Here is a 24,796-nt window from a genome sequence, read left to right on the forward strand (position 1 = left end):
ACTTCATGATTGAAGACATCTGGGTGGCCTTGGGCTGACAGTTTCATCCTCGTAAGGTTGTTGTCTCTTTGACATATACACCATACCTTTTTCTCGTTGTATTTAGTTAATTTACAACAATTGTAAATTCAGCTACAAAATTTTGTTATGAAAATGGTGTGAAAACGTAAAAGTATGATATTTATTTTAACGGAGTACCCCAAACACTTTGATTTATTGATGGCAGGTGAAATGAAAAGTCCCCTAGTAGACCTGTATAGAACAAATAGTAACTTTATTGCACTTATAAACATGAAATACATGCAAGTTAAATTCCAATTGAATATTTGTGAAATTTAGGGAATTAGTTGTATTATCCCAATTGCTGGCTTCTTTTCAAAACTGTCAATCACACAATAAACATACCACTGATTTTGGTGCCATGAATTGTGGAACATCTCAACCCGAGTTTTTAATGTTAATTTTAGTTTTGTTTAGATGGTATAGATTTTTTATTGCCATTTAATTTCTTAGCGCTTTTCACTCTAATTTCTTGTTTAGGTTTACCCTCCGAAACTCCATTGGGGATATTTAGTACATCAGTTTCACACTTGTCACATACATTTTTTGTCGGACCCTTTTCATCTTTAGTGACTTTGTCAATAGGTTTTGCTTGATCGTCGCCATCAAGTTCATCAGACGAATCATCGTCGGATTCCGTCGAAACTTCGATGGGAGGACAATGTCGGACGGAACAGATAGACGGGCAGTCGAATGGGCACTCCCGTACGTCTAAGGCTTTCTTTACGTAATATTTTTCCTTCACAAATTCGTTGTAATGTAAATACTCTTTAAGTTTTTCTGGAATAGGAAGTTCACTTATTTTGTTCTTTGGATGTCGTCCTAAATATCCAAATATCTGTGAACGACAATGAAACCTCAACGACCTAACTTTACGCGATTCTCTCCTCAACCATTCATAAATGTCTGGTCTGTGATATATGGATACTGGCCAATCTTCTCTCTGTACCCAAACTTCATTTAAATACGTTGGTTTTAAAGCTACCAGAAATTTTACGATTTTTAAAAGTTTTGCGTTCACTGCTAACCAAAAGTAAGAAGGTCCTTTATCTTTTTTAAGACTACACCCATAATGTATTAAAGTCATTGCACAATCCTCAGCATGTACAGAAATAGCCTGTTGAAGTGGAGTTTCTCTCCATTTAAACTTTTTATCTATTTTGTACCCGTAATCTAAAAGCATTCTTGTCATTGCTGGGTTATGGTTCTCTATTGCGATGGCCATTGATGTCACCCCTGATTTTGTCTTAGCGTGTAATTTAGCACCATTTTCTAGAAGTATTTCACATATGTCATATCTTCTATACGCCACAGCATAATGTAGCGCTGTTAATCCTCCCTCAGACTTGGCCTGCATCTTGGCGAGCGAATTGAGAAGTAGTTCTACCATTTCTTTGTTGTTCTGTTGAATAGCTCTGTAAAAGTAGTAAAAAACTAAAAATAATTCGATATGATACATCATACAGGAAAAAATCTGCATAGGTAATTGTATTGCGTTTGTAGAAGCTATGTCAATTTCAAACTGCTTTATATTTGTGCTTTCAACTTATTTCGGAACTTAGATATATATTACATTAAACACCCTGTCAAAAATTGACCACTAACATAAAAGCATAGTCTTTCATTTCAAATATCACTGGAACTATAACAAAACATGTATATCTTTGGTAGTTAATTTGAGTACTTTGTAAGCCGAGTTTTGTGGAAGTTCACTGGGTGTCTTTGACAAAACGAGCGTTTAATGGAGGAATATGATTCGTATACACATTACTTCCATATCTCAAACTCTAATAAATATAGGCATAATTAATCAAATATATATCATATTGCCGATAGCCCAGTGAGCATAGTGGACACCGGATTTTATTTTATTCGTACAAGTAATATACAATACAATACATATATATGTGTGATGTACAATTTAGTCGAAAAAATACATGTGATGTTTCATAAAAATAATTAAGTATACATAAACACTTATTTGTACATGTGCAATTATTAATTCTCCATAACTGACGATCTCGCCGGCCAGGAAAAAACAGAAAAAACGAAATATTTCGGTCAACTACATTCAAGTGTAGTGGAAAATTGTTTTGGAAACCTGTGTCCGATACCAATGCGACAAATCGTCTCAAGAGTTATATTCGGACTTATATAATAAAAAATATAAATATTAATTACAAAAGTGTTGTTATAAAAAATATTTGTACCGTAATTATTCTTATAATTATTTGAACTTGTGTGTTTCCCTCACTGACTTGGGCTAGAAAATGACCAACCGGGAAAAAATTTCCCGCTCAAAATTGATAACACATGATAAATATCACTACGCCAGGTCTCGTACCGTTAATACAATAATTTCTCCATATACTACGAAAATCTTACAAAATCAGTTTTCCATCTTCCATGTCTCTTAATGCACCTTTCATTAACATCAGATTTGGCAGCGGCCGTAGCCCCAGCGGAACGTAATGAATGAAGACCTAGATTGCGGCTAGGTACTACTGACTTAAGCCTATTATATTCTCTTTAGCTGTAGTATAAGTAATTGGTTTGTTTTTATATATAAGTTTACAAACACCTTTAGATCTAAATATCGGTTTAAAAACAAATTGTTCAGATTGAGGATCTAATCCAGTTAATCTTAAATAACGAAAATACATTTTATATGGATAGGCAATAGTTTGACCTTTTGAAACATAAATCTCGTTGCCTTGTCTGTATTGGTCTGTTTTACTACTACCAATCGTGATTTTTAAATAATTGTCAAAATATGAATATCTTTACATTTGATTTTACTGATTTCATCAAAACGAAGAAAACCGGTGTAAGACAATAAAATCATAGTAAGGTCTCTGACTACTAAAATGTCCGTAGAATGTTCGTAAATAGAACAAAGTTCAATGAGCATGTCATTATTTACTGGATCTTTTTGTTTACGGGTCTACCGTTAAGTCTTTTAACTGATTTTAATAATGATATAACAAAAGAATTGTTTGTAGGATCAATGAAACCGTTAAGATTGTGTGCCCATTTTATGGAATAAACAGCTGAATTTACTACACTAGGTGAAAAGTGTTCGTCTATTAATTTAGTTATATAAAGAGCTATATGTACAGGTTCAGCTGGTAAATCGGATAAGTTATGTTCTTTTGCAAACTTCTTCCATCTATTAAAACTATAGAAATACTTTTTACTAGTGTTCTCGCTTTTAGAATCCACAATAAAAGATGTCATTTTTCCGGCTAAAATGTACAATGGATCGTCTATGGTAACACCACTCTGGATTATCGCTGTTTCCACATTTCGTCTGATATTTAGTACTGAAAAACGACATAAGAAATAATCAAAATACAATTCTAAAAGCTATCATATTGAACTTAAGTTTACGTTCGCCAAAAATCCCGTTTTTCCCTGCTCCCTTTACTACAACTTTGTTTTCTCTCAGATATTCCATATCTTTTATAAAGTGAGCTATTCCTTTTTGTGTGTAAATGAAAGACCAAAAAGGAGCAGATTTCCATTCTGGAATAATTAATGTATATTGTGCCTGGTCTTGTTCAGCTTTTTGTAAAGACGAAACAATCAAGTGAGGGGGTGGAACAAGCCAGTTTATTTCGTTACTCCAATCTTGTGTGAATGTATCAATTGCCTCCGTGTCAGGACACCAATACTTGGAATTGTGTGTTATAATGTGTAGCAAATCTATCGATACTGTACGGTCCCTATTTCTTGTTAAGATATACAAAAATTTCTCTATGAATTTACCAATCATCACAGTCTGATTGTTCGTTCATTGCATCAGCTTCTTTGTTTTCTGACCTGGGAACCCAATTCAAATTAAAATTCATATCCCTATTGAGAAGTAAGTTGTGTATATCTGTAGCTACGCTTTGTAATTTGGATTTTCTGCTACCCACCTTAAGTATATGGGGAACACTCATATCGTCTGTATTTCCGTTTATTTTCTTATTTTCTAGAACATTTGCGTTAATACGCAAAACTCTCCTGACACATTCTAACTCGCGCCATGTTGAGCTCTCTGATTTTTCATCTCTAGTCCAATTACCTGTTACCTGACCTACGAAGTAATCGCATACTTCCTGGGACTGTGTTGGTGGCTTAAAAACCACAGGGTAGTGATATGCGTCTAGTGCAGTAGTGATCGAACGTCTCTAGATCGCTACTGACGCTGGCTAGTCTACTTGTAGACGAAAAGGGGAGCAGCGTAAGCAGAAGCCTTCCTCTGCCAGTACATAGCCTCTACACTACCAAGACTCCTTTAATTTGCCTCCCCGAGGTAACACACGGTAACTTGGGTCTAGTACTCAAGGCTAACATGAAGGGGATCTCGGAGTAACAAGGACCCTAGAGGTGCAGAGTGCAGGCCCACCGGCGCGTAGAACACGCCCTGGCTCTCACCAACCTTGCCCCACCTATGGGTTAAATAGATCGCTGCCTTGTGATGGACTGTTGAGTCAAAGGCTACGGGAGACAACCCAGACAGAAAACGATGGTCAGACTGGGATCAAACCTTTGGAAGGGAACCTGTCTAGGAGAGGAAACTGATGTAAAACCCGGCTAGAAAGGAGTCGTCACTCATGGCAGGGAACCTATCTAGGAGAGCAAACTCTGATACAAAAGCATGTGAGGGACTTGCTGACCACCACATTAAAATAAAGCTGAAGCTAGAGGGCCAATTCCCACTAGTGGATACAAATGGTTACAGAAACGATTACAGTAAAAGTCATTCCTCGGACTCGTCAACGACTAGAGAAAGAGGACCAAACCAAACATCGAGGACAGCAAATGACGCGAAAGCCGATGAAGTTGTTCTCACCAAAACAACCAACAACCATAGGCACTTGGAATGTTAGAACAATGTATCAAAGTGGCAAAAGCTTGCAAATTGCGAACGAAATGGATAGATACAATATCGAAATTCTAGGACTCAGCGAAGTAAGATGGAATACATCTGGAATGACAACACTATCTTCAGGTCATACGGCCATATTCTCAGGAAATCCAAATGAAGACGACATACATGACAAAGGCGTGGGATTCATGCTTACAAAGAAAGCCAAGAAATCGCTTTTGGAGTGGAATCCAATATCTGCAAGAGTGATATCAGCTAGATTTGACACTCGATTCCAGAAAACAACATTTATACAGGTGTATGCACCAACAAACACCGCAGACGAAGATGATAAAAATGACTTCTACAACCTATTACAATCAGTTGTTGATGCCGCTCCTAAAAGAGACATCCGTATCATCTTAGGAGATCTGAATGCCAAAGTAGGTGATGACAGAGGAGGTAGAGAAAGGGAGATAGGACCACATGGAATAGGGCAAATGAATGAGAACGGAGAGATGTTTGCGGACTTTTGCGCTATAAACAGTCTAGTAATTGGCGGTACTTGGTTTCCACATAAATCTTGTCATAAAACCACCTGGATTTCACCATCTGGAGACACTGAAAACCAAATAGACCACATAACAATAAGCCGTCGATGGAGATCTTCATTACAAGATGTACGAACAAAACGTGTAGCAGACGCAGCATCAGATCACCACCTTGTAATTGGAAAAATTAAACTCAAACTTTTAACAACAAAGAAAAGAGAGACTACAAAAAGGAAGTTTAATGTTGAGAAGTTTAAAGATCAGAAAGTGAAAGAAAACTTCCAAATTACACTCAGGAACAGATTTAGTACTTTATTAGATCTTGACAACGAAGAAATGAACAATGATATTGATGACATCTGGAACTCAACAAAGACAGCCATCCTGGAAGCATGCGAAGAAACAGTTGGTTTCATTCAAGTGAAAAGAAAGAAATGGATGTCAGATCAAACATGGGATACAATATATGAAAGAAGGGAAATAAAAGAAAAGTTGATGAGTGCCAAAACCAGACAGCAAAAGAAAAACCTGCAAGACCTTTACAGCGCAAAAGACAGAGAAGTGAAGAAAAGCTGTAAAAGAGATAAAAGAAACCATGCTGAAAAGTTAGCAGTAGAAGCTGAAAACGCCTGCTTAAAAGGAGACATCAAAACATTGTATAACATCACCAGACAACTCAGTGGAAAGATCTCTCAAAATGAAAATTTACCAGTCAAAGATAAAAACAACAATACCCTCACAAAGCTAGAAGATTAGCTTGACAGATGGAAAGAACACTTTAGTGAGGTATTGAACAGACCACCACCAACAAATCCACCAATACTTGAAGAAGGTCCAACACTTAACATAGAGACTGACAAAATTACCGAAAATGAAGTAAGAAAAGCCCTAAAACATCTTAAGAATGGGAAAGCAGCGGGAATCGATGGCATACCACCAGAAGCCCTCAAGTCCATAAATGACACTACCATTCAATATCTTCTTGGGCTATTAAACCAGATATGGGGAAAAGAAAAAATTCCAAAAGACTGGCAAAAGGGACTCGTGGTAAAACTACCTAAAAAGGGGGACAAATCCAATTGCAACAACTGGAGAGGAATAACTCTTTTGTCCATTCCTAGTAAAATCCTATGCAGTATAATCTTACAAAGAATGAAAGAAGAGATTGATAGCAAGCTGAGAGATGAACAAGCTGGATTTAGACAAGAACGATCACGTGTCGACCAGATTGCTACTCAGAATAATTATTGAGCAAACGATCGAATGGCAGTCATCCCTATATCTAAACTTTATTGACTTCCAGAAAGCATTTGACAGCATAGATCATCAGGTCTTGTGGAACATTCTAGGACACTATGGGATTCCACCTAAGATTATTTCCATGATTAAGTCACTGTATGAAGAATTCTCTTGTCAGGTCATACATGCTGGTACATTGACGGATCCTTTCCCTGTAACAACTGGCGTAAGGCAAGGATGCATTCTCTCTCCCCTTCTCTTTCTCATAGTCATCGACTGGATAGCAACAACAGCTTACAACGACCCTCATGGTATACAATGGACACTAACATCTCGTCTAGAAGACCTCGAATTTGCAGACGACATATGCACACTATCGCATCGTCTTCAAGATTCCCAACACCAGGTCAACCATCTCGAAGAAACAGCTAAAAGAACAGGATTGTATATCAACACAGCCAAAACCAAAGCCATGAGAATCCAACAAAACCAGATGGATCCAATATTGGTAAATAACCAATAGATAGAGAATGTAGATAAATTTACGTACCTTGGAAGTGTCATGAGTACAACTGGAGGCACTGACGAAGATGTACAAGCCAGAAAGATAAAAGCATTACAGGCTTTTTCCATTCTAAAGCCAGTATGGAAAAGTAGAACACTGAGAACGGCTACTAAGATCAGAATTTTCAACAGCAATGTTAAGTCTGTCCTGTTATATGGTTGCGAGACCTGGAGAGAAACAGAAAACACCATGAAATCTATACAAGTCTTTGTTAACAAGTGCCTAAGAAATATACTGAATATCAAATGGCCAGAAAAAATAACAAACAAGAAACTCTGGCAAAGAACAAAACAACAACCAATAGAAAACACCATTCGAACCCGAAAATGGAAATGGATTGGTCATACTTTAAGGAAGAACAATAAAAACACTACAAAGCAAGCTTTAGATTGGAATCCCCAAGGGCAAAGAAAAAGAGGAAGACCAAAGAACACCTGGAGGAGGGGTTTGAACTCTGAACTGAAGAGAGTAGGACTAACGTGGAAGAATTGTAACACCATCGCCCAAAACCGAAGCGAATGGAGAGAAACTGTAGTCGCCCTATGTCCACCCATGGACGAAGTGGAATAAATCAATAAATCAGTCCAATTACCTGTTACCTGACCTACGAAGTAATCACATACTTCCTGGGACTGACAAAATCCCGCAAAGCCTACATCTGAGGCATCACAAAACATGTCAAAGTCTGACACAAAATTTACATCTACTTTGCTGATATCTACACCCGATTCGTTTATCTTTCTAACTGAGTTATCCCAAAACAAAATTTCTGTCAATGCTGACTGTGAGATTTTTACTTCAGCATCCCAACCTGCTCTACCCATAATACATTCATACAAATATCTTGTGTAAAATCTGGCTTTGTCGCCAATGACAATTTGCACTGAAATTAACTGACAAACTATGCTAGCTAAAAATCTAGCACTAAATAATAATCTGCCATTAGTAATTTCTTTGCATAACTTTCTTATGCTGTTTTCAACTTTACTAATTCTTTCTTCTCTAACAAAAACTTTCCCTAATTTTGTGTCCCATATGTAACCTAACCATTCAATTCTTTCACTTGGAAACCAATGACATTTTTCATGAGCTATTAGAAAGCCCAATTCCTGTAATTCATTATTGATTTCAGTTCTAGTTTTATAGCAACTATCAAAATCGTCATCACCTCCTAGACCGTCGTCTAGAAACATGACTATACGTTTTCCTTCTGATCTCATGTGTTTAACTACCTCCCTCAATACTTTTGAAAATATATACCCTGCTGTAGCGATGCCAAATGTTAAGACATTGAAAATAAAATATCTAGTTTTTGTGTCAAATTCAAATGAAAACCCAAGAAATGTTCTGTGTATATCAATAATTTCAATATGATGATAGGCAGATTTTAAGTCATAACTAAAAAGGAAATCATCAGTTTTAAATAAATCTCTTGCAATTTTCGTATCTTCATATACGTGTCTAAATCTAAATAGATGTGTAGTTATATGTCTGCAGTCTAATACTAATCTAGGCTTGTTTTATTGTAGGCCACTGTTGGTGAATTCACAACAATTGGTTTTTCTGTTACTTCAGTAATACATCTTTTCTTTATTAATGTCATAATCTCAGATTTTACAAATTCTGGATTATCTAAAGAAGATTTGTTATTCTTTAAAACAATCGAATCCGGTTCTGTTTTGAACGGTATTCTGTATCCGTTCTCGATAACATCAATAATATGTGTATTGCTAGTAATTGATTTCCATTTACCAATGTGTGATTTCAATTGACCCAGGTGTGATAATAACCGTTTCGTCTCTCGTATTGTTTACGTTTTTTGACAAGTGTTCAGTTTTGTCATCATGAATACAAGCATTTGAACATTGTGTGTATTGACTCTCATTCTAGAGCGACTTTTTAAAATTATTTTCATGTTTCATATCACCAGACAAATTAGAAAAACTATGATAAAATTTAAAGTTACTTATCTTTTTCTTTTCAGGACAGTCATCGGCCCAATGGCCTCCCTTGCCACAAGTAAAGCATCTCCCTGGTTTCCAGGATGTTTTATTGTCGTCTTTTTCTTTTGAGTAAGGAACTATCCTGTTAGTCTTCAGTTTCTTAGTCTTTTCAGTTTTCTGTTTTCGTTCGGCCCTGTTTTGTGCTCTGATCTTCCTTTTTTTCGTCTTCCGAATCCTCAGCTATAGGATTGGCAACATATTCCGACACTACTTTCCATCCTAACTCCGATGAATCGGCCAATTTAATCAGCTTGTGTCTCTCTCGAATTAAATCCATACCTTCTACGATTTTCTGTTTAGCAGTTTGTACTGATTCGACACTCAAATCCGGTCCCTCGAGTTTAGCGTCAGTCTCCTTTAACTTAAGTAACATTTTTGCTTCGTGTCTGTATTGGTTTTCGTTTCCTTTCCTTCTGGCCCCGTGCAGGTCCGGGTGTTAAAAGAATAGGCCTGCAGCAGCGCTAAGCTTGTCGTAAAAGGCGACTAAATAGTGCTCAGAACCCTAGCCGGGGGCTAGGGCGCTCTGCCCACAGAGCAAGTGGGATGTGTGCCCCAGATGGTGGAATGGGGTACCCCTGGCGTGTTACATGCTGGGGTTGTCAGGCTATAATACGGAAAACCTGACCGCAAACCATAGTGGTGCACCGTGTTGGGAAAGATGCCACGTTCCTCGCACGTTAAAGAACCCTACTGTGGTATTCTCCCGGAGTAGGAACCATAGGGCTCCGCCACAGGAGGCTAAATTGCCCGACACTACCCACCTCTCTCTATTTCCAGTGGCAATCAAAATTTGTCGACCCCATTGTCCTTGTGTCCCATCCTTTTTTCATTTCATCATCATTTCAAGTTCATTTTATCATCAATTTCATGTTCATCGTCTGAATATAGCTGAAATCTTGCTGCTCGGACGTTAAACCCCAACAAACAAACAAATCTTTCCTTCTGAACGCATAACTGTCACCAATTGTCTGTTCTATTTTAGTCATTTGTGACTGCGAGATGTCTTGTTGTGACTGTTTAATGTTAGTTTGAAAAGCGGACAATCTACTATCCAATAATGTAGAAAAGTTCCCGAGTAAATCTTGTTGAGCATTCGCGACGGCACTTTTAACTTCCGCGGAAATGGCTTCCTTAATCGTGGTGTCCATCTTGAGTGTTGCCCTCACTGACTTGGGCTAGAAAGTGACCAACCGGGAAAAAATTTCCCGCTCAAAATTGATAATACGTGATAAATATCACTACGCCAGGTCTCGTACCGTTAATACAATAATTTCTCCCAATACTACGAAACGTGAGAAATTGTACTTATGGTAGTTTCCCAGAGTTAGTTCCACTCATTTTGATCAAGGTGTTTGAGATTGAGATAATTACCTTACTTAGAAGGGGTTGTATCGGGGATGTTTGAGATTGAGATAATTACCTTACTTAGGAGTTGTATCAGGGATGGTTCCTTGAGATATTTTTCTTATTTTGAGAAAGGTGAATCAGATTCGTTTCTCAGAGGTGAGTTGATTAACTTTGTGATATGTGCATCAGAATTAGGTGAATTGATTAACTTTGAGAAATGTGTACCTGGGTAGTTCCCAGACGTTACTTGACTTACTTAGTGAGAGGTGTATCAGGTCCGGTTTGTTCACCAATTCTCCTCATATTTACATCTGCCCGAGCTTGTATAAGTAGTCTAGCGGCCTCCACTGAATTCCCTATAACGGCTTCATACAGTGGAGTAGTTCCTGTAAAAGAATATAGTCTCATAAGAATGCCCTACAATAGCTCCATACGTGGTACTAGTACCCGTCAAGGAGTACTGTCTCAGTAGAATGCCCTATAAACAATAGCTTCATACAGGGGAGAAGTACCGGTCACAGAATATAGTCTTAGTAGAATTACCTATAACAGCTTCATACGGGAGAGGAGTACCGTCTTAGTAGAATAACACATAACAGTTTTATATAGGGGAGTATTTACCTGTCACAGAAAATTACCTTTAACAGCTTCATATAGGGGAATGGTACTTGTCACAGAATATGGTCTTAGTAAAACTACTTATAACAGCTTCATATATGTGAGTAGTACCTGTCATAGAGTAGTCTCATAAGAATTACATATAATAGCTTCATACAGAGGAGTAGTACCTGTCAAAGACTATAGTCGCATTAGAATTCCTTATAATAGCTCCATACATTGGAGGAGTTCCGGTCACAGAATGTAGTTTCAGTAGAATTGCCTGTTAGAGCTTCACAAAGGACAGAAGTGCCTGTCATAGAATGTAGTCTTAGTAGAATTACCTATAACTGTCACAGCTTCATACAGGGGAGTAGCACATGTCACAGAATATATATATGTTCAAATGACAGATACAAATTACAGTTACACTAAAAATTTTCCAATTTTAATACTTTAAAATTCATGACATTGGGTATAATTTTCGGAGAATGATTAAGATGTGATGACCATTTTTTTACCTTTTTTATTTTGTCTTATTTTGTTTCGTACTAACCTGACTGTTTATCTATAAAGTTGACTTCACATTCCTGATTGCCATTTATCAAAGCATCTAAAATGTCTGCGCTTCTATTTCTTGCCGCTATCCTGCAAATATGTAAATAAACTGAATGTTGTCTAAGAACAGTTGAGTGTTTTAACTTCTTTTAATACTAGTCAATATAAGAATCTGGCAGACCCTATGATAGCAGTAATAAAAAACAAAAGATGTATTTCATTGAAAGCGATATACACTATAGTATAGTACAATCCTCAAAAGCCGTTTTTCCAGAATTTTTTTTTATTACGCCAGTTGTGCAAACATTTGGTACATTAGACCACATTATATACAGTTAAAAAATACAATTGCAACAAGTGTCCAATGAAAGGTGCATTTCACAAATCATTTATCGTTTCAAAAAGTCAACGCCAGCAACAAACTTGATATATATAAATAATTACCATACAGGTCTTTTGCAATACAAATTTTCCTCGTTGACTTTAGCGGCATTGTGTTTGGCATTGACTAGCATTTTAACCATATCGGCATCCTCCATCTCTGTAGCAACGATAAGCGGAGTTGGGAAACTCTCATCGTCCACATCTCTCGAGTTCTTATCACAATCTTTTGATTTTACAAGTTTCTTTAGTTTTACATGATTTCGCTGTCTTATGCATTCAAATAAGTCCACTGATAGTTCACTCATTGATGGGAACTTTTTCATTAGTGCTTTCACTTCTGGACTAAAAGCTTGTACCTCCATAGCAAACTTGGTTTGTGCCTCAACGTTATTCGGCTTAATTCCATTTTTCACTTTAAGCCTGACTTTCCCTGATTTTGGTCTGGCCGAGGAAAAACGACCATTATCAATGCCCCTGAAACAAAATAAATCTGAATATTGTAGACGGTATAAGAATTACTAGACGTTACGCGCGATGTTCGTACTCCATTGAATTATTAGCGTATATGGCTAGAATAATGTCCAACAAACGCCCTTGAAATGTTCTTTTTCAGTGCATTTCAATGAAATTGTAACTCAATGGTCCATCATGATATAAAAAATCTTGTCTGTTTTCTTTGGTTCTGATGGTGCAAATAGTCAAATTACACTATCAAAATGATGTTTTTTATATACCATATTTCACCGACTGCCTGATTCTTACAGGAACTGAAACTTAAGTAGCGCTCTAGATAAGAATCATGCAAAATGTGATTCATGGTTGGAAAGCCTACATATTTTGTTATTTTTTACATGTCCAAAATGTTATACTAAATAAAAAGTCATATAACCCTTGGTCTAAGGAGATATTTATATAGAATGCACTGTATAACTCCGAATTAAGTAAATGACATTGTAATGCAGTAGAAACTATCGGATTTTAAATGTGAATTATCTCCTAAGAACAGACAAATTGGAGTGAATAATTATACATTTCATCATATACACCTATAAAGCAAGTTAATTACAAAAATAAAAATGTGTAGCCCTTTTTTTGGAGGGCGTATATCACATATTAAAGAATTTGCAATATTTTTACAAAGCCTTCAAGTTATTTTTTGCCAGACAATCATGCTAACAGCCCATAGGTGCAGTAGAGTTTGTAATCTGGACTCAAACAAGAGTATGTGGTATTGACCAAGAGAACAAACACGCCTTTGTTTATAGTTCTAGAGATTATTCAGTTTATTTCATTAAGTCGTGGCGATCGAAAAATTGCAGGGAATCAAAAGCAGTATCAAACTAGAAACTAGATGTTCCTGTTAAAACTATTTTTTCTTGGCAAAACTCTAAAAGATATTTTTATGTAAAATGAATAAACTCTATTGAACACCCGGGTTAACGCGATATCGCTAACACGGTTGAACAAAAACAAAACAAACCCGAACATGTTGTCAGAAAATGGTAAGTTTCTGCTATTTATTCATCACTTTTCAGGATAATTAATACACCTTAGAACTCGCATAGGAATGATTATTTGACCGTACATGTAGCAACGGGATCGATTCAGTAACTTGCGAAAAACGACGTGTCAAACTAGGTACACCCCAAAAACGACGTATTTTTTTCGTATATTTCCATCGAGTGTGGAAGGGGAGAGGAAGGTTATGACAAATCAACACCTTTAATATCTTTAACAACCATTTTACAACATTCCCTTAAAATGTCAGCGTCTAGATTTCACGGATAAGGTCAGTAATGGTACTCTTTTGAAACGTGGTGTAATGAAAACATGTGGTTTTTAACACGGTAGATGTTATCGTGCAATCTGGTTGTCATTACAAAAATGATATCGTTAACACACGTTATGAAAATATTATTTCTAATCAATAAATCTGTAGACTGTTACCGGTCATGTCGTTTAACATTTAAAATGTTACACATAAATACAATTGGAATAAAAGGAAACAAGCGTCAAAAGCTGTATGAATGTGTAAACCATATTTTTGTCGTTTATATTTTCAGTGACTGTTCACATTATAAAATCAGATACAGGCATAAAAACAGGGTTTTCATTTTATATGAGTCTTTTTATTTTGATGGTAAAGAGATGCCTATAAAAGAAGAGATGACAAAGGGGGAAACAAGCCTTTTTCAGACATTAAGAACTTTCGAATAATAAACCATATAGGTCTTTGTGATCGAGAACATACAGACATAAAATACAAGAAAATGTTTTTTTAGAGCTAACAAATTGTGCTTGATTCTGTTATTAAAGGACTAATTTACCATTGAAACTATAATACTGATATCGTTATTTAACCTAAAGTTCTTGTGTGATCTAACCTATAACACTGAAGGTTAAAGGTGTCGGAGATATTTATGAAAACTAACAATAAACCAAGTTTAGTAATAATGAGGGGGTGGACAAGCGGAACAGGAGTTGAGGGGCGGGAACCGGGAGTTGAGAGGACGGTAACCGGGAGCTGAGGGGGACGGGCCGGAAGTTAAGGGGGCGGGAACTGTATACCCCCTGACCACCCCCTAATAATGCCTTGGGGTATGTTGAGGCTAAATAAAGCTTTTAGTCAGATTTTTGATGACCATGACTTTTGATCCATGACTTAAGAACTGAGTAAAATCTTTCAAAACATCATTGGTTCCTAAAATACACCAATTTTATTTTCATCTTTTGAAGCGAGGAAATATCTCTGAGGGTATTAAACAGACAAAAGTACTAAATATTTTGTTGCAATCTTTACCTATGACCTGAAAAGTCAATAACAACATGCTTTATGAGAACCTAATATAAACAGTTGATTTTGTCCAAAAAAGTCTAATGGATTTTTGCTGCGGTATTATCTTGTGTCTAAGGAACAAGTCTCATAACATTTTGTGTAAGAAAAATGTCATTGGTTTTCGCATATTTTGCTTCTAATTCAGTCATATCACGTTGTTAAATGTCAATGTTAACGATAACAAAACCGGGGTGTGCGATAACATCGGTTTTTTCATAACCGTGTTAAAAACCACATGTTTTCATAACACCACGTTTCAAAAGAGTACCATTACTGTCCTTATCCGTTAAATCTGGACGCTGACATTTTAAGTGAATGTTGTAAAATGGTTGTTAAAGATATCAAAGGTGTTGATTTTTTCATAACTTTCCTCTCCCCTTCCACACTCGATGGAAATATACGAAAAAAAAATACGTCTTTTTGTCGGGGTGTACCTAGTTTGACACGTCGTTTTTCGCAAGTTACTGAATCGATCCCGTTGCTACATGTACGGTCAAATAAACATATGCATTCCTATGCGAGTTCTAAGGCGTATAAATTATCCTATTATTATAAGTTATAGGTTAGATCACACAAGAACTTTAGGTTAAATAACGATATCAGTATTATAGTTTCAATGGTAAATTAGTCCTTTAATAACAGAATCAAGCACAATTTGTTAGCTCTAAAAAAACATTTTCTTGTATTTTATGTCTGTATGTTCTCGATCACAAAGACCTATATGGTTTATTATTCGAAAGTTCTTAATGTCTGAAAAAGGCTTGTTTCCCCCTTTGTCATCTCTTCTTTTATAGGCATCTCTTTACCATCAAAATAAAAAGACTCATATAAAATGAAAACCCTGTTTTTATGCCTGTATCTGATTTTATAATGTGAACAGTCACTGAAAATATAAACGACAAAAATATGGTTTACACATTCATACAGCTTTTGACGCTTGTTTCCTTTTATTCCAATTGTATTTATGTGTAACATTTTAAATGTTAAACGACATGACCGGTAACAGTCTACAGATTTATTGATTAGAAATAATATTTTCATAACGTGTGTTAACGATATCATTTTTGTAATGACAACCAGATTGCACGATAACATCTACCGTGTTAAAAACCACATGTTTTCATTACACCACGTTTCAAAAGAGTACCATTACTGTCCTTATCCGTGAAATCTAGACGCTGACATTTTAAGGGAATGTTGTAAAATGGTTGTTAAAGATATTAAAGGTGTTGATTTGTCATAACCTTCCTCTCCCCTTCCACACTCGATGGAAATATACGAGAAAAATACGTCGTTTTTGGGGTGTACCTAGTTTGACACGTCGTTTTTCGCAAGTTACTGAATCGATCCCGTTGCTACATGTACGGTCAAATAAACATATGCATTCCTATGCGAGTTCTAAGGCGTATAAATTATCCTGAAAAGTGATGAATAAATAGCAGAAATTTACCAGTTTCTGACAACATGTTCGGGTTTGTTTTGTTTTTGTTCAACCCTGTTAGCGATATGTACCGTGTCAACGATATCGCGTTAACCCGAGTGTTCAAAACTTACGACAGTGTTTCAATTACTATATATAAGCTATATTTAATTCCTCGTTTGTTAAAAAAAAAAAAGACTGGCACGAAAGAATTATTTTTATAACAAAAACATCATAATAAGACAGAGGGTCATAATCTTCTGGGATTAGAAAATGAAAAGAATATTGTGTTAACTTAAATTATTGCAGTAATCTTATTAAAGTTCCAGTTTAGAGTATATTTGACCCCGACATAGTTTTAGGATACTGTTTGTTATGGTGAATGTTTATCTACTGTAAACTAATAGGTATAAGACTTTCATTCTAGCTTAGGAACTAACAATATAATTTCAATGCAAAAACAACTCACAAACATAAGTTACAATATATTCCAATTTGTACGATGGTAGAATGCGCCATTCAAGATACTATGTCGTTCCCAATAGACAGTTATGTCGTTCCCACAAGACAGTATGTCGTTCTCACGTGATAATTATACCGTATCCTCAAGACTCTACATGTCGGTCTCACAAGAGAATTATTTTCTTCCCTCAATATGTCATGTTGTTCGCCTCCAGATACTATGGCGATCCCTCAATATGTCATGTTGTTCGCCTCCAGATACTATGGCGATCCCTCAATATATTATGTTGTTCCATCAAGATTATAGATCTTTTCCACAAGATTGTTATATAGTTGGGTAAACAAAATCTATACCTTGCGGGAACGAAATAGTATTTTGAGAAAACGACATAACCATCTCATATTATGTTGAGGGAACGACATAACTTTAGGGAACTACATACTTTCTCGAGGGAATAAGAACAATTTCTTGTGGGAACGAATTTTATCTCGAGGGAATAACATATCATGTTGAGGGAACGACATAAAAGATTTTTCACCCTGCTACAGTAAATTTGTTATCCTTTGATATTCTTACTCACCCTGAACCAATATGTAGCAGAAGTACAAACCTGTCAGTGACAGACTTTACTGAATCAAGTACAATAAGTTATATCTTACACACTATATGTACACGATCAGCAAACTTTATACGGTTTTTAATCATTTAATACATACACCTGCAACCTCAAGTCTATATCGCTCCAATTGTTTATAACCCCTGGATCGAAATATTGAATATTTTGACATGTTAGTTTGCATTCTTTTTTAAAATAAATATTTCATGTGGTTATATATATATATATATATATACATATTGATATTCCTCTACACGGAACTTCGTGAATATTGTTTTTATAGAATGAAAGGATTTTAAAAATATGAAATACAAAACATTGTACAAAACGTTCGCGTTTTCTTTTTAATATTGTCGAAGCATTTTCGGAAACACATTGCGTTTAAAACGTGTTTTGTCACAATGTTTTAAAACATGTCTGACCAAGCTCCATAACAGTCTGACCATTGAAATTCACTCTAGACGCTGCAACCAGCCCTTTCAGAAAAATTCCAGAATCTTGCGAAGTCAAGAGAAGAGGTGATTAATCTTACTCGACGTTATCCGTTTGTCAAACGACGCAATGTCCAAGAATTTCGAAAGGCCTGTCAAGAGACGGAATGAACGTCTCCCATTGCATGAACTTTGCATGCTTGAATGGATCAAGCCAGGCTCCGGACAACATTTGATGTTGAAACTAAATCTATAATAGTACATGGTAATCTTTAGTGTACCGCTGGGGAGAGCTTGTGTATCATTACATACAACGTGACAGCCAGGGAATAGTACATATTATTAAAATCGGCTGCACACCATAAATACTATAATTTTGAACAAAATGATAGATCCCAAATCTCCTGGCTTTCTAAAATTTCATTGCCATTGAATCAATGTATTTTGTAAATAACAGAGATTAATTTTAATTACCTTTGTATGAAAACGTCAAAAGTAAAAATGTATTTAAAAACAAGCACTTGTCAATGAAATCTCTGCTGAGCCTTGTATGTGTTCTTTGGGCTAATGTAATATCACCTACGACATCAAATAACTCAAATACGAATATTTTAATTAGTTTCTTTTAAAATTCACCTTCTATTCAGTTAAAAATTATATGCATTGGTGTTTATTTGAATACTTCATGATTTGTTATAATTGTTATCAAAAATCGCAGAAATCTCACAAATCAATAATGATCTAACAAAATGTAATCCCTGATATACTGTTTGTTTGATTTTGTTGTTGATTTTTGTTGTTTTTTTGCAAAACTAGTATTAAAAAAGTGAAGACATAACTATCAAATATACCGTACATTTTCACAACTTTCAAACGAGCTTTGAAAGTAGATATACTGTAACTTCAAATACCCTTTCTCGGTCCCGTCAATGCTGTAATCACTAGAGCCATGCAACGCACTGTAGGTAGGAATAAACGGAAGTAAATATAGAAGATGGTTATATATAGAACTATTCTTTGACGTGACAGATCCAATACTCCAGCAATGCTGGAGATTGTCTGGCAAGCTATTTTCTGTCTTGGTGCCATCCTGGCGGAATTCCAAGCTCTTACGTTGTAGGAGTAACAGATCCCAGTGAAACAACAAAACAAAAAGCACATTTCAAGAACATTTCAAAATTTTAACATAGTTTTAACAGTTTTGCTTACCGTGAACTCATCTCAAATTTAAGCTTATCCTTTCAGATCAGGCATTCCACATTATAACGGTAAATTAGTGACAATCTCATGCAAACGTCCTCCTAATCATTTATACACTAGTGTTCTCACCAGGATATTCTCAAATCATTTAAATACTAAAAATTCATCATAATTCATACTCATATGGAATATTATGTATTTTAAATCCTTATGAATTGAAAATTCCTACGTAAAGCTTAATGATAGGCATTATAACTCAGAGCTATTGAAGCATGAAATGATACTGAATAGTCCCGCATACCTAAAAGTAGAGTAAATATTGATTTCATAAAAGGTGAATTATCAAAATGGGATCGCTCTTCTTAGCATATTGACTTTTTGTTATAATTCTTTAATTTTGTTTGTTAATTTAAAAGTATTGTTAGTCAATTGCAAATTTAAACCACTGTATTTACATGATAATACAGGTAGAATGCTGTACGGGCGACAAAGTGTACCAGCGATGATACCAACAGTATAAATTAGTCAATACATGGAGTATTTTAGCTAATGTCTACTATCGGCATTAAGTGCCAAAATGAGTTAGGTGTAGATCAAAGCTTGTGTGTGTTTATGTATATATACACTATTTTCATTTGGTTCATTCGCATTAATAAAGAGAGTAAGTTACCATCGACAAAAAGAAGGGGAATACTGTGTTTTATAGCAAAGAGTATTAATGTTTTCAGAAATGATTAGGTAAGAATCCTAAAGCAGCACCATAAAAAGACAAAAGCAGACAAAAAAAAAAAAAAACAAAAAACAAAAACAAAAACAAGAAAAAAAGGAAAAGAACTAAACCAACTATTTTAAAGTACATATATAGCGATCTTTCTACATAAACGCCACACGTTGTTTTGTCGGATTCCAATTTTAATACACAATGAAATGTTTATCAGTTTGTAAACAAACAAACAATGCATGTAACTGTTTGGATATTTAAATCCTATCTTATGGGATCATCTCCATGTCACTCTGGCACGGGACTACAAATCGTCAGTGGAATGCGTACTGTTACACATTGATTGTCAGAATGTTTTCAAAACTAAATGGTTTTGGGGGTTAGACCCCCTTTTTCGTTGGATAATTTTGTGCAAAATAGAGACGGAAATTAGTCAATAGTAGCCTAGATTATTATTCTTTTTATATTTTTTTTATCGGAAACACACCTCCACCCTCCGATCAGTGACGACTGAGTGTATCAAAAACCTAAGCTTATAACTGCATAGACTTTAATCTGATTATAAACGTAAGAATAGATGTGATCTTCTTATATAACGGTGTTCAAGGTCACCCCTGCTTTGATTTGGTATAATCTGAAAAGTCATATTGCAAAGAAGAATTCAGGGTGGATCCACAATAGTCCATGGAATGGAAGAATCCACCGTGCATCTTCAGTTGTTCGAATGGCTCAGATAAACCCCGTTCATCCCTCCCACTCGTTTAATATTTAATGATTTTATATATACCCTTATGCCTCCCATTAACGACGAATTGTCGCCTAAAATGAACTGAAGCATTGTTATATTTGTACCCACTTTTATTCCACGTCGAGCAAAAACAAAACAAAACAAAACAAAAAACAAACAAACAAACAGACAAACATAAAAATTTTTTTTCTTTTTTTTTCTTTTTGTATTTAATTCTTCAAAATTCTACATTTTACGAATCGAAGAAAACTATAATACAAGTATATAGGTATCACTGTGTAGCTCAATGTCTTAGCTTTCTAATGGAATAAACAAGTTGCGATTAAAACTTCTTTTTTATAAATACATACAAAGTCCTTTACAACTAGTTCCGACGCAGTCGATATATTTTCGCTTTTTACCTTTTGACCTTAAAAGACGGTCTTCCATGGAAACGCAAGTCACCTGATCGCAATGCTGTTTCCCCATTGGTCAAATACTGATCACTTAGTGGCGTTCGAAAAAACTGAATCGAAATTGCGTGCCATGTGTTATTTCTTGAATTGTGGAAAATTATAAAATTTTACTGCGTCGGCTATCTTTTTGTAAAAGATAGTACTTTTTTTTTCATTATTATTTATGAAAAGAAACTGACTTTTGGTAAGAGAGATATGCTTGTAAAGTTTCAGAAATGCTTTTACCGATTACTTGAGGTAAATACTGTCATTGCTCGCGCCTAGCACATAGTGGGTGGAGGCATAAACTTAGACAATTTAACTATCAAAGTTTGGTGCTTTAGATGTTAACAGAATAAAAGACTAATCTTCATAAAGCATTCTAGTATGCTTGGTAGTATAACACATTTCAATAGAGAGTTTTTCCTAAACGTTACACCATTTAATATATATATATATATATAATTACATATATCGCCTACATGAGCACTGTAATTATTTTCTATTCAGGTTTTTTCTATATCTCTCGTATTCATCAGATTGAATGAAAGTGTGAGAAATATTTCGAAACACCAATCAAAATAATTTAAAAGAATATAATGGACAAAAAAAAACTAAGTTATTTCTTATAATTTGAACATTCGGAAGCTTTTGTAATTTCTATATGTACGGTTAATTCACAACAACCATAATAGTATTTTTAAGTCTCACAACCTGTTGTAGGTTTCGCCCATCATTTAACATTACAAATGGACAGTCGACTTGATCTGATCAAAAACTTACACGATATATAGTTATAAAGCTAACCATGCAATGTTAAATAAACGTCATACCCAAAATCAGAAATATCACATATCTATCAGAAATACCACATATCTACAGCTTTGTCATTTTGTTGAAATATACAACTTCTAATAAACACGGTGATATAACATCTTACCTTTTCTTCGACATGTTAACGATACAAAGTTTTTAGTCTGAAGATGACTTTTATATACCAATCTATGACAATATATATCTTAAGGTGGTCAAATTAAAACTATTTATCACCTTCAATAAGTCGTTTCTAGTATTGCCGGGCTACCACTGCACTGTTCTTTAGTTTAAATACCTAAGTAATCATAATGTTATTCTCCACAGGCTATACAGTTATCATAAATTAAAACTTCTTACACTTAACAAACTATGTAGTACACCAAAAATATACTACATTTGGTCTGACAACAGGATATACATCAGCTTCAGAAAGTCAAACCCCGTCTCATGTTTCGACTCAACCAATAATACATTGCATCCATCCATTACAAAAGAAAAATAATGACACAGTATATTAGTCTTGTTGGCCATTAGATTTTCTATATTATTATTTATAAAGGCAGACAAAAGACAAAACTCGGCCGAACATTGTGAAAATCTGTGTAAAGGTAGATGGCTAAACCATGAATCGATTTAAAAAAATGCTTCGTTTCGTGAGTCGTGATTGAAAACCGTCTAAAAAGTTCTAAATATACCATTTCAATTAGCATAAAATGGTATTTAGAATATTGATGAGACAAACTTTTTGATATGCTCAAATTGGCGTTGCCGTGGTGACGGAAAATTGCCATTCAGCTTAAACGACCCTTAGCTGTATGATGGGATGGAAATGGAAAAAAAAATATAAAGACGAACAAGTACAATACAAATCTTCATGTCAAATCCTCGTCATCTTATAGGGCTATTTCTGTTGGAGAACATCATATCAAGAATATCGTCTTAATCACCCCTTATCAAATACAAACTTATGATTTTTGCTCCCGTTGGTCAACCAGTACCATTTTATTCTACGGCGAGCTTTTTTTTTCTCCACGCCAACATATATCATTGTCATTATATCTATTACAAAAAGAAGTGTGCAACATACCAACATTATGGTTGGTATTTTTGTAATTTGACAATGAACAAATTGTGACATATTTATCAATATTCTGTGGATTATTATGACACATACAGACAAATGTGGGCATTACATACATAAAATTAATATTCATTCCAAATAAATAAAGCAGTAATACTTGTCAATTTGTTACAGTTGCTAAGATAACACCTTTAAAGTGTCAACAGCAAAAACGCAAATGCACACGAAAAAGTCACTATCAAACAAGTAATTCACTTGGTAACTAACTAACCTGTAATTCGCAACATGCTTTAAAATCGAATGTTGACACAAACTTAGCAATTTAATCGATAAATCCTAGACGTTATTATAAAGATCGACAAAACAAGCAGGCCGAGTGTTAGCATCAACCATTAAGAAGAAGAAAAACATGACTCACCACACTCCCATGTTGCAGCCAATATGTAGGAGGAGCATACTCTGGTCCTGTAAACCCAACTATGATAACTTGTATGGTCTTTATTACCTTTAATCTGTTTTACCCACTGACGGCTTTTTAACTATAAAAGAGAGAAAAGTACCTGATATAACTCCTTTATCAGTGGTACGTTGGTCATTAACGATAACTAATGATATATATATATACTTCGATGTGTTTGGCTCTATTGTATGTTGGGTTTTATTTCTGTAAATATGGAAAGTCATCAGATCTAGGCTGGAATTTTCACCATTTATTAAATGCAAAAGAAAATAACCGTTCCGTGTGCACACCAACATCCTTCTAAGTTTAAGGCTACCATGCGTAAACCTAAGTCGGCTGTTGAAACTACTCGCCATATTTCCTGTGATTCATTTTTTTACTTTGTTTACTTTTTAAAAACAAAATTCACCTTAATATCATTATCATTGCACATACAATTTTGATTTTATTATATGTATATCCATGTAACCAGAATTAAGAAACAAATTTCATTCTGCTCCTACTGCTTTATCCGGATAACGTTGACCAGTTACCCTGTTCCCAACGACTTTATCCGGATAACGATGACCAGTAACCTCGTTCCCATTTTATCTGGATAACGGAGACCAGTAACCCTATCCCTTGCTGCCTTAACCCGCGGATAACAATGATCAATTATCCTGCTCAGTCCCTACTGCTACAATCGGATAGCGGCCAGTCATCCTGTTCCCTTCCGCTTGACCCAGATTATGGGGACCAGTATTCCTGTTCTCTTCTGATTACCCGGATAACGATGACCAGTAATCCTGTTTCCTAAGGCTTACCCGGATAACGGTGACCAGAAATCTTATTCAGAGTGCGGTGACTTGTACTCCTATTCCTTACGATTTTATTTGAAATGGGGTACTCAACAAATCTTTTATACTACCGGAAAGCTAGAAATTCAAGTTTGCCCAAAATCTTAATAATTTTTTCTTCTAACAAATGGGGTCTTACCTGAATTTGTCAATGTTTATGCCATGGCCATCTCAGGAAAACTTTTGCTACTAATATAATTGCAATAATGTGCTTTTCTGTTACATCTATATAGATGCCAATTCTTTCCAATTTTTGCGGTTTTGTGGGTCTTAACTTGTTAACTCTGCGTTGCTCTGTTATTTCAATGAATATTGTTTGTGTTACTCGGACCTTACCGTAGTTAAATAAGAAAATTCAAGTTTTACGAGCTTAAAAGCAAAAAACAAATTCAACTTGAGCATAATTGATAAACAAGAATTCAGACGAACTATCTCGATTTATTGCCCTTTCTCACTTTGTTCGTACACCTGAAGTTTTTACAAGTGTCTTTAAGTATATCATGGTTACCAGATAGATTAGTGTAAATGGAGATGAAATGAGAGTATAAAGTTAAATCCTTAAGTTTGCAATAAAA

At 35.3% G+C, this 24,796-nt stretch overlaps 1 protein-coding gene and 2 pseudogenes across 7 annotated transcripts; all 3 read right to left on the reverse strand.

Moving 5' to 3' along the window:
• Positions 1-257: 257 nt before the first annotated feature.
• On the reverse strand, positions 258-23,464 carry LOC148615641 (uncharacterized). Of its 6 annotated transcripts, none has more exons than XM_088582063.1 (5): positions 23,344-23,464; positions 12,220-12,633; positions 11,774-11,865; positions 10,877-11,006; positions 258-1,475 (listed from the first exon to the last, which is right to left on the reverse strand). In XM_088582063.1, exons 1-5 carry the CDS (start codon positions 23,379-23,381, stop codon positions 464-466), a joined length of 1,686 nt encoding a protein of 561 aa, XP_088438189.1. In that variant the 5' UTR covers positions 23,382-23,464; the 3' UTR covers positions 258-463. The 6 variants fall into 6 exon arrangements, with proteins under 6 accessions (XP_088438189.1, XP_088438193.1, XP_088438190.1 ...); XM_088582067.1 differs by lacking the exon at positions 23,344-23,464 and adding an exon at positions 22,079-22,136; XM_088582064.1 differs by lacking the exon at positions 23,344-23,464 and adding an exon at positions 21,969-22,106.
• LOC148615642 (uncharacterized) lies at positions 1,486-11,003 on the reverse strand (annotated as a pseudogene). Its single transcript, XR_015922021.1, has 2 exons — positions 10,877-11,003; positions 1,486-3,383 (listed from the first exon to the last, which is right to left on the reverse strand). The product of XR_015922021.1 is annotated as an uncharacterized LOC148615642 (transcript).
• On the reverse strand, positions 3,399-10,867 carry LOC148615643 (uncharacterized; annotated as a pseudogene).
• Positions 23,465-24,796: the final 1,332 nt, after the last annotated feature.

The sequence above is a fragment of the Perna viridis genome, chromosome 5 (genome assembly GCF_037379345.1).
Source record: "Perna viridis isolate PV_CMFRI_1.1 ecotype Kerala chromosome 5, ASM3737934v1, whole genome shotgun sequence".
Taxonomy (NCBI): domain Eukaryota; kingdom Metazoa; phylum Mollusca; class Bivalvia; order Mytilida; family Mytilidae; genus Perna; species Perna viridis.

Coding starts and splice junctions, on each gene's coding strand:
- LOC148615641 (XM_088582062.1), bottom strand. CDS start 16,934: ATGGCGCATTCTACCATCGTACAAATTGGAATATATTGTAACTTATGT. Junction 12,634..16,884: donor ATATATTGTAACTTATGTTT/GTGAGTTGTTTT, acceptor ATTTTGTTTCAG/GGGCATTGATAATGGTCGTT. Junction 1,476..10,876: donor CCTGATACACCTCTCACTAA/GTAAGTCAAGTA, acceptor CTACTTTTACAG/AGCTATTCAACAGAACAACA.